Source organism: Haliotis rufescens, unplaced genomic scaffold (assembly GCF_023055435.1).
Source record: "Haliotis rufescens isolate VD_foot unplaced genomic scaffold, xgHalRufe1.0.p SCAF_9, whole genome shotgun sequence".
Lineage (NCBI taxonomy): Eukaryota > Metazoa > Mollusca > Gastropoda > Lepetellida > Haliotidae > Haliotis > Haliotis rufescens.
Window position 1 is genome coordinate 35921455 of NW_025964383.1, and position 21005 is coordinate 35942459.

Here is a 21005-nt window from a genome sequence, read left to right on the forward strand (position 1 = left end):
TGAAGCTGTTGTGTCCGTGGATTATACACACGTTACTGACGTTTCTGTCTTGCAGTAGACTCTGCACTCCCTGGGGTGTCTATGTGACACCTGATATGGTCTGCTGATATCATGACAGTTACATGACAAAAAAGATTTTCAATGTTTTCTAATCCTTCAATTTCTGGTCTTCGGTAAAATTCCAATCTGCTCATATTCTTTTGGAACACAAGATAAACTTGCTTTGGGACAACTTTTGCATCACATGAGGTTTATATATACACAAATATACACAAATATAGCTCACAAATATGGTGGGTGGCGCTTAACTTTTGTGCATGTGTATACAAATAATTTGTTTGCGATTTTTAGGCTGTCTAGAGCTGCGTATAAGGTTACGCTAAGATAAACATTTTTCCGTGGCTTTATTTTGCTGTAAAATGGGAAGATTAGCTTTTATAAAGGGCATAACTTTACAGTTAATAGGATTGTACGTACACACAAATGGAGAATGTCAGTGTCTGTATCTGTTTTCATCAATGTTTTGTGGAATTGTCATTGCTTTCTTTACAGTGTCTTCAACCACTCCACATGGATATCCTTGTTGTTGGAGATATGTCATTGATTCTTCAAGTCCTCGGTGTCTAGATCACAGGGTATACTAGGATATACACGTTTCACGTAAACGGCAACTGGAGCAGCAACCTTTGTTATGACTTCCGGAAGGCGACTTAAAACGCCTATATCATCTCCAACAAAACTTGGAACTTTCTTCATGATAGATTTCAGAATTATATCGCTCAAACGTTGCGTAGGCGATTGGGGCCTCCAACAATAAGTCTAACTGGTCTTTTGGGTTCTTTATTTCCACATATTCACAGTTCTGTTCCTTTACTGCTGAGTTTATCTCCTTACTTTTGTGTATTTTGGGCAGTCCATAAAAGTTTGCAATCTGAGTATTGTAATTACTTATAAACCTCAAGTGACGTCTTCCTACTGTTCTCCAGTCGGGTTACATCTCATAACCAGGGATCTTGTAAAGTCCCTGGGATTTGATATTATATTCCCAGATTTTATAGGATACTCTAGGCTTATTTGCTATATGATGTGTTATTTTATTAATACACATTCCGTTAAGATTGTAAATGAAATGCGAAATCAAATGACAAATGTTTCCTATCTTTTGCCCGAGGATCGAACACGCAATCTTTGTATCGATAGCCCGATACATAGGCGCTGATAAATCGCAGTGCTTTTTAGAATTATGTCTTTTTCAAGAACCGTACGCCAGCAACAGATATTTTACGCCCGTTTCCTTAAGATTCATGGAAAGTACATTGGACACACAAAAATGTTGCCAAATGTTAGATAAAACACTTCCCCTCGTGTTTTTCTGATATTTAAAACCCTTATCCTTGGGATAAACCGAGGAGCGTCAAATATATGGTTTTAAGTATCATTAAAACCCTCGGACGTGCCCTTTCCAACACATAAATAACCTTGTTCCTTTTCATGGAGCTGATTAGAATGATGTTTATGTGCTTTTTGATTTTCTGTGCAACAGCATGTTCTTGGTCGTTAGTTTCCCGATAGAATTCCCGGTCATGTAACAATTCATTCCCTATAGTTTCATAGAATGCAGAATCCATAATGAAATCTGTGACACCACTTCTTATCCCATATACGGATTATAAACCTGTAATCAGATCTTACATCCGTGATCTGATGCAAAAGAAGTGGGACACCCAGGTAGGTATAAATAAATTAGAGGAAATTAAACCAAATATCGGTTGGGCTGTCAGTCCAGATTCGGCCATTCGAGATATACGCATGAGCATTTATTAAAATGTGAGGATCCTCCGTTTTGTATCCCTTGTGATGAAAGTATCACGGTCAGTGAGTGAGTGAGTTTATGCTTTACGTCACATCGGCAGTATTTCAGCCTTATCGTGACGAGAAGTTATACAGTATTTATCCATATATTTAAACCAAATAAGAACCTGTCAGCGATGGACAGTAAAATTACTAGAATTTCACAGATTTAACGTTTAAAACTAGCATACAGCAATAAAATGATATCATTAAATAGTCATGAAACATTACAATATAAAAAGGCAAGTCCTGCTTGACTATTGATTTTTCTATCACAAGGGATAAATATTTCAGTGTTAAAACAATTAACGACCTTTTTAATGTTGTTAATTCTCATTTAATATTATGTTTTTTAAAAGAAATTGAACTTACCCATAAATTTTGATATATTTAGTGTATTATTTTATAAATTGGTAGTACTTATCTATAACCGAGATTGTTACCAGACTTTTAAATCGTAGTATATTTGTTAGTTTTATTCAATGGCTAAACTTGCATATAATCGCCAGCGACTGAAGGGATGGTGTAAATCCTGCCGGGGTCCATGCAGGAAGCAAAGGTACTGTGAGTCCCCATGGTCCCTGGTGTGGTGATCTCCCTTTAGTTACTGACGATCTCTAGCCCATTTTTATATTGTGTTGTTCCTTAATACTTAATGCTTTTAAATGTTCCGCAACTAGTTTTAAATCTTATCTGTGATGTTCTAGTTCTCATACTGTCCTTCGATGACAGATTTTTATAAAGTTTAAATATATGTATATTTCATGTCAAACTTCTCGTCACGATATGGCTGAAATATTGCCGATGTGACGTAAAGCATTACCTCACTCACTCACTCACACTACCCTCGAGGGGGGTTGAAGTAGCGTAAAATTATTGTCCTCCTAAGAGGGTATGTAAGTCCCATATCATTCGAGGTATTGTTCTGCATGCCAGGCTTTTAAACATAGTATATTCGTTATTTTAATCTAAGGCTTAACTGGTTCACTGTCGACAGTGACTGAAGGGATGATATAAATCCAGCTGGGGTCCATGCAGGTAGGAAAGGTACTGTAAGTCCCCATGGTCCCCAGTATGGTGATCTTCCTTCAGTGGCTGACGATTTCTAGCCTATTTTTATGTTGTGTTGTTCATTTATGCTTACTGCTTTTTTAATATTCTCAACTAGTTTTAAATCAAGTCTGTGATATTCTAGTTATTATACTGTCCTTCGTTGACAGCTTTTTATTTAGTCTAAATATATGTATCATAAATGTATCATCAATGTATAACTTCTCGTCACGATATGGCTGAAATACTGCCGATGTGACGTTAAATAATAACTCATTCACTCCATCACATCCGAGCGTCCACCCGGAGAGCGTTAACGTCGGGGGTTCGATCCCCGGACGCGCCATGCCATAAGACGTTAAAAGATGGTACTTGTTGTTACCCTGCCTGACGCTATGTATTTAGGGGGTAAAACAAGGACTGGTCGGCCGGGAGTCAGTATACTGTGTCTGAGTGGGGTATTCATGGATTATTTAGAGGCCATCATCATACAGTTAGAATCGTGTTGAGTGCGGCGTTAAAACAATCAACAACAAAACGCAATCACAGAATGTTTCATTTTTATCTATCATAGTGACAAAACAACCAAACTTTCATAATTTTCAAACTTATTTGTGTATCTCACTATATCCTAAAATTCTCTACAAAGTCAATAGAACGTTACAATTTAAACAATAACAAATATAAGAATGCTGTGATACTGCAAAAAATGAGCGTTGTCATGGTTACAATTAATAAGCACACTTCTTGTCTCCGGTTAGCTGTGGAACAGTGTCATCGGCTCTATCTGAATCAATGGCTGTATTTAAATTAATAATGCGTTTTCATAATGTCTCATAATTTGTGACATCAGTAGGTTTGGTTCTATATATATATATCTAGTTAAACATGCATATATTGATATACGTCAGCTATGGATGGTGTTCTGATAGATACTATGCCAATATAATGTATGCACGATCATGAACTGTTGCCGCATTTCGATTGTACATATTTAAAATATTGGTATGTAATCAGGTATGTTTGTTTGTTTGTTGTTTAAATCCGCACTCAGCAACATTCCAGCTATATGACGGCGGTCTGTAAATAATCGAGTCGCCTTTTATTGCACGCATGGGTTGCTGAAGACCTATTCTAACCCGGATCATCACAGGTCCGTTGCTCATTACATCAATCACTGGCCTAGACTCGATAATTTAAGGCCGCCGTTCTATTATTCCCGAGTGCGGCGTTTAACAACAAACACGAAAGATAGCATTATGCGACCTGTATTGGGCCAGGAATGTACTGGTCATTTGTTGGAATAGTGATGGAAGGTACACAAAAATAAGGCAGATGATTAAAGATTAAGTTCATAAGATTCAAAGGTTTACTCATAATTTAGTATATTATTCACGATGATATGACGGTAAATAATTCGTTTTCATCGCTTCTAATGTGGACAATCTGATCCCCGATCCCGTTAGTCGCCTCTTCCGACAAGCATGGGTTGCTGAAGACCATTTCTACCCCGGATCTTTGCGGGCTTATCGATCTACGCAATTGGGATACGAACTGTCAAAACTTTCCAATATTTCGCCCAAGAGAATCTGTTTCGGCAGAAAAAAGAAACCGATTTGTTTTTGACGTTGTCGTTCTATGTTATCTTGTGCTACCTAGCACTTGCTCGGACTCATACACATAGTTGTGGCACGGTGTGAAACTGTATGCACGACGTAGTTTAAAGAACTGCGAGTCTTGCTGTCATTAAGAGTTGTGCATTAAATAATTCAAGTAATTCAAGTAACATTTAAATAATGAAGGTATTTAAATAAATAAAAAAACCCGACAGCGTTCAAATGGCACACAGGCATTTGTTGAGACTGTCTAGACTTACAATACCACCAATAGACCAAAATCACCATTTCAGTTGGAAAACAAGTGGTGAAACCTATTTCTGCAGATTTGGTATAATTTTTGAATTTTCAGTTAAATGTCCAGTATTGTTGGGCCACTGCTTGGCCCAAACCACCTTCTCTTACGACGCTGAGATCGAAAATAGTCCTATTCTAACTACATCTGTCAAGAAAATGATCTTGAGTCCCTGTCAGGTATTTCTGAACTAAGCGTGTCAAGGTGAATATCCGAGATGGCTCGGTTCTCGTGAATCTTCAACTCATCCCGCAGGTCTTTTATGGTCTCTTCGTGCTGAAAGCAACAAGAATACCATGTACTGAAAGTGATTGTTTGTTTGTTGCTGAACGCCGCATTCATCAATTTTCCAGCTATATGACGACGGTCTGTAAATAGTCGACCAGACAATCCAGTGGTTGATATCATAAGCTTTTTGGTTTGTTTTGATGTTTTACGCCGCACTCAGCAATATTCAAGCTATATGACGGCGGTCTGTATGTGAGCAAAACCATCTGTGTTACGTCAAAGAATATATATACAAGACAAATCATATTAATAGGGAAATATAATATGAATCGACATATCGGTATTTTTTCTTTATGGTTGCGGTAGTTTTACTTGGGATAACTCGGTGTACTTCATTGTGTTCAGAATTTCAGAATTGCATTTTTATGTAATTTCTTGTCCTCAACTTATGGCTAGTGTATTCCGTTATCTCGAAAGCGGCAGTTGGTGATGAAATGTGCACCTTCATGTCATGTGTGAGATTGTGAAATAGTTTGGTTGGTTGGTTTGTTGTGTTACGCCGCACTCCAGCAATATTCCAGCTATATGACGGCGGTCTGTAAATAATCGAGTCTGGACCACGCAATTGGGATCGATGACATGCATCAACCAAGTCAGCGAGTCTGACCACCCGATCCCGTTAGTCGCCTTTTACGTCAAGCATGGGTTGCTGAAGATCTATTCTACCCGGATCTTCACGGGTCGATATCATAAGCATCGATCCATGCGATGATAGCATCTACTTAGTCGTTGGTTTGTGTTTGTTTAGCTCCGCACTCAGCAATATTCCAGCTATTTGACGGCGGTCTGTAAATAATCGAGTCTGGACCAGACAATCCTGTGATTGACATCATGAACATGGATCGATGACGTGCATCAACCAAGTCAGCGAGCCTGACCACCCGATCCGGTTAGTCGCCGTAAATGACAAGCGCATGGGTTGCTGAAGACCTATTCTACCCCGGATCTTCAGCAAGTCAGTAAGCCCGACCACCCAATCCCGTTGGGCGCCTCTTTCGACTTACCGCCCTCGTGGTCAAGTTTTGTTTTGTTATGTTTGTTGTTTAAAAAAAACGCCGCACTCAGCACTATTCCAGCTATATGACGGCGGTCTGTAAATAATCGAGTATGGACCAGACAATCCAGTGATTGATATCATGAGCATCGATTCAGGCAATTGGGATAAATCTACGATGACATGCATCAACCAAGTCAGCGAGCCTGACCATCCGATCCCATTAGTCACCTCTTACGACAAGGATAGTTGCCTTTTACTCCAAGAATGAGTTGCTGAAGACCTCTTCTGACACGGATCTTCACGGGTCTGACATCATTATATAACAGCGACGATGACATGTTTTTGTTTCTTTTGTATGTTGTTTAACGCCACACTCAGCAATATTCCAGCTATATGACGGCGGTCTGTAAAATAATCGAATCTGGACCAGACAATCCAGTGATTGATATGAGCATCGATGCACGCAATTTGGATCGATGACATGCATCAACAAAGTCAGCGAACCTGACCACCCGATCCCGTTAGTCGCCTCTTACGACAACACGCAGTCGCCTTTTACGGTAAGCATGGGTTGCTGAAGACCTATTCTAGCCCGGATCTTCACGGGCTTAATGGTAGGGTCAGGCTTGGAGACATTGTTAGGAAGAGAATATTTAACGGTTAGAACACCAAGCATATCCAACAAAACATGAAGATCCGGGGTAGAATTGATCTTCAGCAACCCATGCTTGCCGTAAAAAGCGACTATAAACGGGTTCGGATGGTCAGGCATGCTGATTTGGTTGATGCATGTCATCGACCCGTGAGGATTCCGGGGTAGAAAAGGTCTTTAGCAATCCTTGCCGTTAAAAGGTGACTATGCTTGCCGTGAAAGGCGACTAACGGGATCGGGTAGTCAGGCTTGTCTGGCCAAGACTCGATTATTTACGGACCGCTGTCATATAGCTGGAATAGTGCTGAGTGTGGCGTTAAACAACAAACCAACCAACCAATCAACGAAACAATACATGTTTTCGTGAAACCTGAGGCAAAATAATTGTAATGCAATATTTTCTGAAACACAAAACAGAAACAAACGAGTAATGGTAAGTATTCATTTGCAGTCATTCTGGTCACCTAAATTCTTTGACATTGGGCTCTCTAAGGATGTTTTAAGAAATTGTCTAATTTACTCAAGACTATAATCGCGCAAATGGATGCAATCCCAGTGAACATGTTTGCTTTAAGATTACATCTACCGAGTAAAGACACAATTATAATTCGTTTCGTGCACCCGTGAAGATCCGGGTTAGGACTGGTCTTCAGCAACCCATGCTTGCCGTAAGAGGCGACTAACAGGATCGGGTGCTCATGATGTCAATCACTGGATTGTCTGAGCCAGACGCGATTATTCACGTAGACCGCCGTCATTTTGCTGGAATATTGCTGAGCGCGGCTTTAAACAACATACAAGTACAAAAAATATGTGATTCCAACGTTTAAAACTCAAATCGGTGACTCACCCGCCTACGTAATGTCAAATCAATCTGATCCCGAGAGAAGTGCCGTTAAAGATCGATAAGTAAGCAAGAAATATGAGTAACGTCCCTGACAAAAAGAGGCATCTCTTGCATCCTTATCTTCCAAAGAAAGCGTTTTTTGCAATTCTTGGGTAAAGTAAAAATGTGTTGCTTCCTCTGTACTGTCATCGTGACAGACATTCCTCCTCCTCCTCAAAGGAGAAGATGCAAAAACACAAATTAATTCACCCATTGATTGACAATAGGCCCACGAGGTGATAGACAGATATATTCTTTTGAAGTATGCGTAAAATACCTTCCTTTGCTGTCAATTGGTCTCTTTCTGTTTAACAATTGGTTCTTTTTGCACTTTTGTTTTGTTTGTTTGTTTGTTATTTAACGCCACACTCAGCAATATTCAGGCTATATGAGGCGGTCTGCAAATAATCGAGTCTGGACCAGATAATTCAGTGATTGACATCATGCGCATATCCTTTGCAAATGGGATATTATTGCATGCGTCAAACTAAGTCAGTGAGCCTTTCCAGCCAATCACGTTAGTCAAGACAAAATCTAAGCCGGGACATATTTGCTCAGGATATAATACGTATATATTAAGGAAGTCGCGATAAGTAGCCGTCATATAGCTGGAATATTGCTGAGTGCGGCGTTAAACACCAAACTAACCACCGTGATTAACAGATGGCATGTAGGCATTAGACGGCATATATACTGTTTAAAACGAATTCTCTTTCATTTCGTTTTAGTTAAAGGAAGCCATGGCGCAATACCAAAGACCGGAAGACCACAAAGTGACACGTGACCTAAAAACGCCACACTGGAACTCCCTATTTGCACACGACGCATTTGCTAGGTGTTTGTAAACACCGTCCCTAACTGCATGAACCTGCGGATAAAAAACTTATAGCATGACAATGTAAGCTTCATTGTGGATTAAAAGGTAATTGTAAGGTGCGATTGACGGCTACCTTTAATATTATTTTTGTATGCCCAAAACGTACCGCTTTTAATAATGTTTCTAGTCTGCCAATCTTGCCCTCCAGAGCATGGACGTGGATGTGAGGCTGGCTGGCCCGTCTGTGCGTGTAGGTGCAGTTCATGCGATCACTGGAGCCGTCCAACTCCAACTGAGCTTTCTTATAACGGATTATCTGCAAAATATACAACTACTGTTACACGACTATTTCTGGGCCCAGTGCCACACATCGATACTAGAGCTGCAAAGAGCGGAAGTTCCCTATGCGAGGCATCTCATCTTAAGTTACTCGAAATAAATTGGTCTGTATGATCAATTTTAAATATGAATGTGCATAATTAAATGCTTGTTAAATTTGGTGTGATGCTATTATCAACTGATATAATTGAAGGCTCTGTCCCGGGGGTTAAAGTATCGTAAAATTATTTCCCCCCAGTGTGACACGTAATCCTAGCATAATCGATGTAACTATCATTAACCAGTGTTTTGAAGCCAGCTCATTGCTGAGTATTTTTTAATATTGGCTAGTATTATGCACAAACACCAGTAGCTAAATTCGTGGCGTAATTCCCGCTGGGGTATCATGCAGGAAGCAGAGGTACTGTAAGTCCCCATGACCCCAGCGAGGTGGCCTAGCTTTGGTTACTGCTGGCCTATAGTCCGTGTTTTAAAACTGTTTACATGATACTATTATGCACAAATCTTCACGGGACCGAAGTGATGCAGGCCTCAGACGTGAGGTGAAACCCTGAAGCACGGGTTAACAACCCTAGAAACATAATTGGGGTGAACCGGAATTCGAACCCACGATCATAGGTTTTGGCGTGCCCAAGGGACGCAACTCTCCACAGCAAATTGCGGTGCCTTGGACGACTGGGACAGCCGTGTCCCATATGTGAAATAAATATAAAATGTACGTGACATGCGCGGTACATGCAGTCTATATAGTGACCTACCTTTGGAACAAACAATAAAATGATGTTCATCGTTGTACCAAAGAGTATGAAGCCAGAATGGAGGGCATAGAGGACTTGTACCTGGTTTTCGAGCACAAACGAGAAAACCAATGATATGATACTGAAGACGAATGTATTGTAGATGCACTGGCCGATGTAGCGGGAGTCGTTCAGGTCCTCGATCTGAACCTGAAAGGATAAAATAGATACAACAGGTTGGTTTTGTTGGTTTGTTGTTTAACGCCGCACTCAGCAATATTCCAGATATATGATGGCGGTCTGTAAATAATGGAATCTGGACCAGATAATCTAGTGATTGACGTCATGCACATCGGTCCACGGAGCCTGCAAACCGATGCCCTACGACAAGCAGAGTCGCCTTTTACAGCAAGCATGGTTGCTGAAGACCTATTCTTCCCCGGATCTTCACGGGTCACAACAGGTATGTCTGTTGTGATCCGGGGTAGAATAGGTCTTCAGCAACCGATGCTTGCTGTAAAAGGCTACTCTGCTTGTGAGAAACAGAGTCTTTACCACTTGCAAGACACGTGAAGATCCGGGGTAGACTAGATCTTCAGCAACCCATGCTTGCCATAAAAGGCGACTATGCTTGTCGTAAAAGGCGACTAACGGGATCGGGTGGTCAGGCTCGCGGACTTGTTTGATGCATGTCATCGATTTCAATTGCGTGAATCGATGCTCATGATATTAAACAAAATATTTTCTGGTCGAGACTCGATTATTTACAGACCGCCGTCATATAGCTGGGATATTGCTGAGTGCAGCGTTCAACAACCAACCACCTGCAAAAACCCACCTTGTTTTTTGTCTGCGGGAACAAGATATACAAAGATAACGTCTTTGTTGTGTAACGTCCGACTTAGCAATATGAGCTATATGGTGGATGTCTGTAAATAAGTGAGTCTGGACCAGACAATCCAGTGATGGATATTATGAGCACGATGACAATTAACCAAGTCATTGATCCTGACCACCCGATCCATTTAGTCGATTTTCGACCAGAATAGGTTGTTGGTGACCTATTGTTACCCAGAAGTCCCAAGGGAATCTGCGTTTTATATAGCCAATATACTACTTGGTTGAAATAGTAAAATAATATAGTGTCGTGTTTGTGAAGTACTAAAGAGCAAGGTCACTGAATTGCGTTAATTCAGCAATGAAACAAAATGACGGTTTTGGCACCATTGCGTTTGCGTTAAAGGGTAATGCTCTCTTTATCAAGACTTTACCCAACACGCAAATTCTTTTTAAAGTTACTTTGGCAATAAATATGTTCGAATAAACATCACCTTCCTTTTCGCATCCTACATCATACCGATCCGTGAAGATCCGGGGTAGAATAGGTCTTCAGCAACCCATGCTTGCCGTTAGGTGACTATGCTTGTCTTAAGAAGCGACTGACGGGATCGGTTGTTCAGACTCGCTGACATGGTTGATGCATTTCATCGTATCCCAATTGCGTGGATCGATGCTCTTGATATTAATCGCTCGATTGTCTGGTCAAGACTCGATTACTTACAGACTGCCTTCATATAGCTGGAATTTTGCTGAGTGCGGCGTTAAACAACAAACCATCCAGCCAACATTGTCTCTTAGTGAACACTTGATCACGTGCCACCAGAAAATAAAGCGATATTATCCAGACGCCTGACATGTAACCAGCAGTTGCAAGAAAATGATTGATTGTGCAATGTTGGAAGAGAGACATAGTGATTAAAGATGTTACATGTTTGTGTGTATGCATGTTATTAAAACTTCCAGAGGGAAGTATCTACCATTAGAACACCCTTGCAAAGGTAAAATAACCCACTGTTTCATGATCACGTGTTCCAACCATATCAGTTTTCAAAAACATACAAGTGCAAGCAAGTAATCAATTTTTCCGTGTGTAAAAAGCTTGTCCTCTGTTCAAAGCGCTAAACCCCTAATAATACCGTTGAGGAACTGAGCGTCTTAATTAAATGAGTTGATGAAATATGTTGTGACGCCCTCGCAAACCGCCAGATCACGATCAGAGGGGAATAAGCTTCTTCAGCCTTTAATCATAAAAAATAATTCCGCATAAAATACCTCCAAGATGTCTCCCAATAGCGACGTTAAGGTGAGTACATGACATCTCAGTAACAGATCAGCAATCACACAAACACGCGACCGACAGTTGGGGGTGGTGGAATAGTGTTTGATGGCACTTATATAGTGATGTGCATGGACCATTAACATGGATACCCCACAGCTTTTTTTTATCCCCTTAATAAAATCGCCAGGCTGGAAAACAAGTACCATCATTTAACGTATTTTGGAATGACGCAGACCTTCTATTCTCCGGGCAGACACTATATCTACTAGTCCACGGAGGCGGTCGACGACAGTTGAAACAATCAAAACAGTTGGTGTCCTCCCAAAACTTCTACAGCTTAAAACAACAAAGTTTATGGTCCACTGCAGCACTCATCTCCTGGCTATTACCTGTTGGGCATTGATTGGAACAGTCTAATTAATTAAGTGTACAGCATACAACAAAACAAAACAATTTGAAGACAATGAAGACAATTTACTCATATAGCACTGGTATAAATAAATAGTGCACACACTAATTTAATGTCACAAATGGCCTCACTTTGTCACTTACTGCACTAAAATTACCATATTTCAAGTCTCTTAACCAAGTTTGAGAAGATGACTAACAGCATCAAGGAACTCGATAGGGATTTTCTGTCCTTGAGTCAACATGTCCTTAAGACGTCTCAGGCGATTTTCAGTCTCTCTATAAACTCGCTTCCTGCTGGGTGGGGCGGCACCAAAGTCTAACTGTACGATTTTTGTCCTGTCTGCACACTCAATCTTCTTAACCACTTCTACAAATCGGTAGATATTCGGGTTGCGGTTGGGTAAGGTTCTGTTAAGGCGATGGTGAAATCCCTCAAGATTGTTGTTGGTGCGATGGCCGGCTGTCTGGTGGTGATTCCACAGAGGTTTTGGAAACCGAGCATCATCGTCAACCCAGTTGATGACCATATAGTCATTGAAGTCTTCAGCTCTCGGAACTGGTGGAGTTGCCTGCATAGCATCCAACCAGGTGTCCTGGACATCAAGCAAGGGCAGGAGGGCAAGTCCAGCAGCTCTTCTGATCCATTGTTGTACTGCAGGATCTTCCTTGTACTGTACTGCTAATCCAAGATGCTGTGTCTTCCGCCAGATCGCCTGACAATAATGAAAAAAACAACCTTTGACGTCGGCATTCGGGAGGTCTGTGTTGACGACACGAATGGCAGCCTTCCTAAAATCCGTCTGGACAGTGGCAGGAGCGAGGGGACGGTTGGATCTCTGTTGCACTTCTGTTCTAAGTCGGCTGAACAGTCTGGTGTAAGTTGTGGCCTGTGTCGGTACAAGGCACTGCTCATGGATGGGAACGATGGCAGCAGCTGTGGCTGGTCTTCTGTAGCTACCTCATCGTTGTACAGGGTACGCATCGACGTGGTTTCTTCTCTGGCCCTCTTCCTCATGGTACGATGAATCTTACTCTACTGCTGTCTTCAGGTGGATGAGTGTGATCAGAGACATTTCTGATGAAGTCACCTACAGTGGTGCATCTGCCCTTACAAGTGGAGTCTACGCACTTCCAGTGAATGCATGTCTGTCTGACAACATTCTTGTTATAACGATAGCCATCTAGGAATACTTGCACAGTACCCTTCTGTGACATGACATACTCCACTTTCCTGATACCAGCCATAGTGATAAATTGTCATCGTTGTTGTTGCATTAAGTGTTTAGGAGGTCGCCTTCTGCCTAGGCAATTTCGGCTGACCTGTCCCTCTTTGGGACTCCTGTGTGTGAGTAGGGTACACCTATCTATTGTGAGTTTGGTGTTCACATAATTTCTGTTTTTGTATTGATATGATTTATATTTTCTAAATTGTCATCATGATGGACTCTAGTTATATACTATAGTGTTAATCCACAATAAATGAGTAAACCCAATTTAAGGTTCAAACAACTCTCAGCCCGACAACTTGTAAGTTGCTTTTCCTACATACACATGAAACCTTTTGATCTTAAACAGTGTATAATTGTGATTTCCTAAACCAGTTAATTTCATTGTAAGTGACGGGTCTTTTTATTATAATCTTCTTTATCTCCAAATAAGTTGTTTTCATTAGGTACATCTGTAACTATTTAATCTTCCCAAAGTACCATTCCTTGCCTTTCTTAAACAACATCGTAAAGAAGCTAATGAGTCTTCTTAATTACAGGAGGACTATACCATTATAACAATAGGTAAACTCAATCAGCCATGACAACTCTCTGTAGGTGTTTTGGCATGTAGAAGTTTTGGGAGTGAACCAAACAGTTGATCGCCTACGTACTTCAGTCTGTTCCCCGACAGTTGTTCGCCTACGTACTTCAGTCTGTTCCCCGACAGTTGATCGCCTACGTACTTCAGTTGATCGCCTACGTACTTCAGTCTGTTCCCCGACAGTTGATCGCCTACGTACTTCAGTCTGTTCCCCGACAGTTGATCGCCTACGTACTTCAGTCTGTTCCCCGACAGGGATGTCGTGTCTATAATTTGCACAAAATGTAATCGGGCCAGCTGTCAGTTTGTCCTTTATGTAGAACACATAAACTAACTTATCAACCCTTCTCATACGTGTGTCATAAAATTCACATTTAACGATATGCAACAGCAGACAAAACCGTTATCTGCAGAGTGAGAATAGGAGTTTTTTGAGTGTATGGTTCCCCGTCGCTCTTAGCAATGTTCCAGCAATATCATGGCAGAGGACACCAGAAATGGGCTTCACAAATTGTACCCATGTGGGAAATCGAATCCGTGTCTTCGGCGAACGCCTTAACCACCAGGCTACCCCACCGCCCCTGGAGGTTATATACAATTAAGGTCTGATTACCACAATTATTTCATTTTCATCCAAATGTTTCAATATTTAGAGGCGCGCGGCATTTGACGTCATCTCGCCTTTCAAGACAGCGTGTAAGTAAGCTGGGATTAGGATTGCTGTGAACAGTGTTTGTCATACGGCGTGTGAGCTTAATGCTGGAGAGTCTCAATCCGATCTGATAGCTGACAAAAAAATGACCATCTCCATATTGTTTAGCTTTTTTGTCAGATTGAAACAATTAACCAGCGTTTAAGCTTTGAGTGACGTGAATCAGATTTGCAAGCTTTGATAATTTGGGTGAACTTGGTTTTCTTTCTTAAACGCTGTATAAACTAGAATTGACAAGTTTGGTTCTTTGATATTGTACTTACTTTCCTAGTTTCCCAAGCCAGGAACGTTCCGATGAGGAGCATGACGCCGTGTATGATGTACAGGGCTGCACTGAAGTACTGGTGATAGTCGGAGACACACACGTCCACCTGGTGCTGCAGCAGTATGTCCTCCGCCTCGTTCAGCTGGTTGAAAAAGAGGTTGTTAATGTCATGTTGCTCGCCTATGTGAGTGTGTGACCAACAATTTCACGTCCCATCGGCGTTATATTCGCCATGTAGAGAAGAGGATTACTTTTAATAGGTACAAGCATGTCATATAGATAGATATACGGAGAGAAACGAAAAAGGGATCAATGAAATATATATGAAACAAGCTTTTCTCTCAGTACATTTGAAAAAGCGCGCATACAAATTCAACACATGTCAGAATTAAATGTTGTGGTTGTGGACATTCTTTCCATCGCTTATTTGGTAGAGTGAGTGAGTGAGTTGGGTTTAACGCCGCTTTTAACATTGTTCCAGTTATATCACGGCGCGTCAGCTTAATATGGGAGGAAAGCCCGAAGTGATGCAGGTCACGGGCGTTTACCACTTCGGTGAAACCCACGAGCACGGATTTGGTGCTGAAACATAATCGGGGCCAACCGGGATTCGAACCCACAATCATAGGTTCCTGGCATGCCGAAGGGACGCAACTCTACAAAGCGAATCACGGCGCCTTAGACGACTTGGCCCCCGTATTTGGTAGACAACGCTGGGGACCTTTGATAGCATATCATTTTATTGTGTCTAAAACTAGGTGTTCCCTTATTCATTTCCTCAGTATACATCAAAGCTATTTTCAAAAGAAAATTTGTCAAACTTATTTTATCTTAATACCATTTACAACCTTTTAATACACAGACTATAAGCCATGAGCAATCAAAAACTAGACCACCTAGCTAGGGAACACTGGGACTTAAGGTGTATCAGCTTCTCTGCACGATACCCCAGCAGGATTGACGTCATCACCTTAGCTACTGCTGTTTGTGCACAATACTGGCCAATATTAAAATAATGCTCAACATTGATTTGGCCTGAGACCACTGACTCATGACAGTTGTATCGATTATGCTAGGGATTACGTCAGTCGGTGTCACACGGGGGCACAACATTTTCTTTTGTCCTTGAACCTCCTGGGTAGAGCCTTCAGTAATCTCCGTTGATAAAAAACATCACTCCAATTTTAAACACGAGCAGTTAGTTATTGAAATACACATGTCAAACTTATGATGCAAACAGGCGTACATGTTAATCATTCTGAAACGTTACTGTATTAATGTTGAGACATGATGAAAAAGATGAAGTTGATAGTTTGAAACATTGATTTTTGGCTGGTTGGTTTGTTGTTTAACGCCGCACTCAGCAATCTTTAAGCTCGTTGACGGCGGTCTGTAAATAATCGAGTCTGGACCAGGCAATCCAGTGATTAATATCATGAGCACCGGCCCACGCAATTGGGATCGATGACATGCATGAACCAAGTCAGCGAGCCGATTGAGATTATAGAAATTCGTACATACCTTCGCAGTAAAAGATATTTATTCGTACATGCATTATTTGTTACAGTTGTTAATTATTACATACATTCTTAGTTGAAGGTCTTATTAGATACGGGGCGGTCGGGTAGCCTAGTGGTTAAAGCGTTCGCTCGTCACGCTGACGATCCGGGTTCGATTCCCGACATGGGTACAATGTGTGAAGCCCATTTCTGGTGTCCCCCGCCGTGATATTGCTGGAATATTGCTAAAAGCGGCGTAAAACCATACTCACTCACTCACTTATTAGATACATGTATTCTTTGTTACAGTTGTTAATTCGTACATACATTCTCTGTTAATTCGTACATACATTCTCTGTTAATTCGTACATACATTCTCTGTTAAAGGTCTTATTAATACATGCATTTATAGTTAAAATTCTTATTAAATACATGCTTGCTGTTTAACGCCGCACTCAGCAATATTCCAGTTACATGACCGAGGTCTGTAAAATAATCCAGTCTGGACCAGACAATCCAGTGATTAATATCATGCGAATCAATCCACGCATTTGGGATCGATGACATGCATCAACCAAGTCAGCGAGCCTGATCCCGTTAGTCGCCTCTTACGACAAGCATAGTCGCCTTTTACGGCTAGTATTGGTTACTGAAGATTCGATTATGTACAGGCCGCAATGTTATATCTGGCATATTGCTCACTGCGTCGTAAAGCAAGATCAATCGGACGTCCCAAATCACTTGACATGTTCCTGTTAAAACATTTAATATAAAGATCGATCTCAAACTCAATACTCCCTAATTGGAGGACCTCGTACAAATCAAACTGACAGGTCACAAACATCAACAATGTTTGATGTCAAAAGACGAATGCGTCTCCCGTTAATTCAATCAATATGCAGCAAATTGTCGGAGGTACCTTTAATTTCAGAAACCCAGAACCTCTCATTATTACGATCAAAGGATAATATTCAAGGCTATGAGAACATTGAAGTAGTCTTGTCTCTTGTAGAACCTAATGTTGCAAAACCTCGAAGGGGATATAAAAAGTCCATCTTAATGTTTAGAAACCATAGAAACTGTTCTTAATAGCGAAGCTCTGCGAGTATCATATTTATGATGATAAATGATCAACTTGTTCTGTGGTTCTTTCCAAATGGATAAGCGAGTGGTAGCCTAGGTCGGTAAGCTGTTTTAAAAGAATTTCAGGTAAAGTGAGTGAGTGGGTTGTGTTTAGTGCCGCTTTAAACATTGTACCAGTTATATGACGGCGTGTAAATTTAATGCGAGAGGAAACCTAGAAACATAATCGGGACGAACCGGGATCAATCATAGGTTTCTGGTGTACCAAAGGGACGCAACTCTGCAAAGCAAATTGCGGCGCCTTAGACGACTGTGCGTAGGTAAACAAGGGACTCGCATAGGTATAGGCATTTGCCACAATAGTTTGTTTGTTTGTTGTTTAACGGCACATTCGGCAATATTCCAGCTATGTGGTGGCGGTCTGTAAATAATCGAGTCTGGACCAGACAATCCAGTTATTGACACCATGAGCATCGATCCACGCAATTGGGATCGATGACATGCATCAACCAAGTCAGCGGGCCTGACCACCCGATCCCGTTAGTCGCCTCTTACGACAAGCATATTCGTCTTTTACGGCAAGCATGGGTTGCTCTAGACCTGTTAACATTATTGTTAGATAAATTTGAGATTTGTGAATCCTGCATTTTGGATGAAGAACAATATGTATTTTTGTGTTGTTTCTTACACACCTTCCTCTCATTGCGAAGCTACTAGTTTCCAAGCAATGCCTGTCACCTTGCCGAATATACCACACTGAAAGTGGGACTATGAAGGGAGGGAAAATAGGATTTAACGTTTAACGTCGCGGTCAAGATTAAGGCACTTCTATAGTGGAGGAACGTAGTTTATAATCCCGGTGAAGTATTGACTATAGTCCTGACCCGTGAAGATTCCGGGGTAGAATAGGTCTTCAGCAACCCATGCTTGCCGTAAAAGGTGACTATGCTTGTCGTAAAAGGCGACAAACGGGATCGGGTGGTCAGGCTCGCTGACTTGGTTGATGCATGTCATCGATCCCAATTGCGTGGATCGATGCTCATGATATTAATCACTGGATTGTCTGTTCCAGACTCGATTATTTACAGACCGCCGTCATATAGCAGGAATATTGCTGAGTGCGGCGTTAAACAACAAACGAACAAACAAACATGATGTCAATCACTGGATTGTCTGGTCCAGACTCGATTATTTTACAGACCGCCGTCATATAGATGGAATATTGCTGAGTGCGGCGTTAAACAACAAACAAACAAACAAACAGACTATATTCCTGGGAGTAAGCCGAGTCAGCTGAACTAGTCAAGCTACATGTATGCCGTTAGGGAAGTCAACGTGTCGCAGGTGGAAAATCATTATGCAGGGCCTAATATCATGTAGTTCGTTCCCTTTGTAATTTTTTTTTTTTTTATAAATATGTTTATGTCCTTGTTATCGCAGTTAACAGACGTCCGTGTAACTTGATCCAATACTTTAAGGGAGCGTGTCAAGCGTGTTTTCGTCAGTTTCTGTAAAATCAATGCACTAGTCAGGAACGTAATTAGATTCATTTTCACCTTTGAAACTAAACACTTCTCAGTTTTATCAATAGTTTCTAAATAGTATCTCAAGATTCATGCCAACTGTACCGCAGAGAGGAAACTAACTTAAAGTTACACGTCTGCGTCAACCTGGTAATAACACTTAACATTTCAAAATAGTTCCGAATAAACCCCAAATGGCCTTAATAAACCCCAAATGGCCTTAATAAACGGTGTGTGCTGAGTCCAATTTGGATAAAACGGATGGCAGCCGTGTTCTTTTCAAACTGGATGTAAGTAGGGATGGTTCCGCCAAACAGCCTGATTGGGGTTGATGGAGGGCAATTTCATGCACAGCTACAACCGATATGGACATCCTTCTTACTCACTGCTTGAGACGTGTTGTGTGTCACGACCTGCAGGGGGTCTATGTTGAACCACGTGATCAGAACAATCACATTGATCAGCACTAGGACGGTGATTTGAGCAAACAGAGTCTTGTCGGCAACCTGAAAGGAAGGAAAATTATTGTGACGTTGGACGTTGTGCTCTCATGCAGACAAATAATCTGTGTCGCGTTTATGTCCTGTGTTAAGTCGCGCTTTGCAGATTTTACAACGTTATTTTCTATTTCAGTTCAGGTATTTGATGTGATAGAACTGAAACAGCAATTTGTAAATATCAATAAAGGAGATGTGTATCGATATCACTCCACTTTCATGACACTTACGCCCGCACCGATACATAAAATGCAGGGCAAAAGAAATTATACGCCCATGTTTGATGGTGGCTAAACATGAAAACACTTTTTTGAAAAAAAAACCAAGTCAGCGAGCCCGACCACCCGATCCCGTTAGTCGCCTTTTACGACAAGCATAGTCACCTTTTACGGCAAGCATGGGTTGCTGAAGACCTATTCTACCCCGGAATCTTCACGGGTCCAATATCAATGAAGTAGTCTTAAGGATGCATGAAATTAATGTTCGACCAGGATTTTTGTAGTCATTAAGTAAAATATTATGCTTCATTTGAATGAATTCTTGCAATAACAGAATGTTTTATAGGTTTCATAAAAAAACTTACCAAAACAATACTCTGTAGACTATAACATTTGTTATCAGAAATAAAAATATTTATGACAATTTTTGATAAATTGTCTTTTGATTTGTAATAACAAGGAGCCCAGATAATCTCGTCTTTTCAGAAACTGACTTGCATGTTGGTTGGTTGGTTGGTTTGTTGTATACGCCGCACTCAGCAATATTCCAGCTATATGACGGCGGTCTGTAAATAATCCAGTCTGGACCAGACAATACACGGAGTGATATCTTGAGCATCGATCCACGCAATTGGGATCGATGACATGCATCAACCAAGTCAGCGAGCCTGACCACCCGATCCCGTTAGTCGCCTTTTAGATATTAGACTAAATACTCCCGTGTGTTTAAAAAAAATTATACATTACCGTTTGACCTGGTTTTATTCTTCTAAATATAATGTGAACTCTCCACGTCTTTGCGAACAGAGCTCCAAATGCAAGAGAGAATCCAATGGCAATCACTATGTACCTCATCTGGAAAGGACATTGAAACAATCAATGTATATAGGTTATCCCGCGAGTGTGTTTTGGGATGGTAAATATCCCGAATTAGGAATATACATTGTATTTAGCGAGCCTTGGCGTAGGCCATCGGGTTTTCGTAACTATTATGCTTTACGTGATACTTTGTTATTAACGTTGGTCGATATGTCGATCTACTAGAAGAAGCGAAAGAGCAACACAAATAATTTCCGATCTTCCATTCAAATATTCCTCTCCTTGTCGTCAGTAAACCTGTTTCCTGGAAGATTACCTACGGGAACAGAACACCTGTTCTCCTTTAATAATCACGTTTACTTACAAAATCCTGGAGTAGGGCAGGATAATGAACATATTACGATTGCAATAGGAATACGTGAGCAATCATTTGCAATAATAATAATAATAATAATAATAAGGGAGTTATCATTTGACATAATAATAATAATGATACACATATACTGCTGTGTGAACAGGAAT

At 40.9% G+C, this 21005-nt stretch overlaps 1 protein-coding gene across 1 annotated transcript in view; it reads right to left on the reverse strand.

Moving 5' to 3' along the window:
* Nucleotides 1–4674: 4674 nt before the first annotated feature.
* The window catches only part of LOC124113167 (gamma-aminobutyric acid type B receptor subunit 1-like), a 75537-nt gene continuing 59206 nt past the window's right edge, over nt 4675–21005 (reverse strand). The window contains exons 11-16 of the mRNA XM_046473420.2: nt 20412–20519; nt 19336–19455; nt 14843–14986; nt 9550–9738; nt 8619–8768; nt 4675–5088 (exon numbers count right to left, since the gene is read on the reverse strand). Of these exons, the coding sequence (XP_046329376.1) occupies nt 4963–5088; nt 8619–8768; nt 9550–9738; nt 14843–14986; nt 19336–19455; nt 20412–20519 (837 nt within the window). The 3' untranslated portion in view covers nt 4675–4962. The remainder of the gene's footprint in view (nt 5089–8618; nt 8769–9549; nt 9739–14842; nt 14987–19335; nt 19456–20411; nt 20520–21005) is intronic.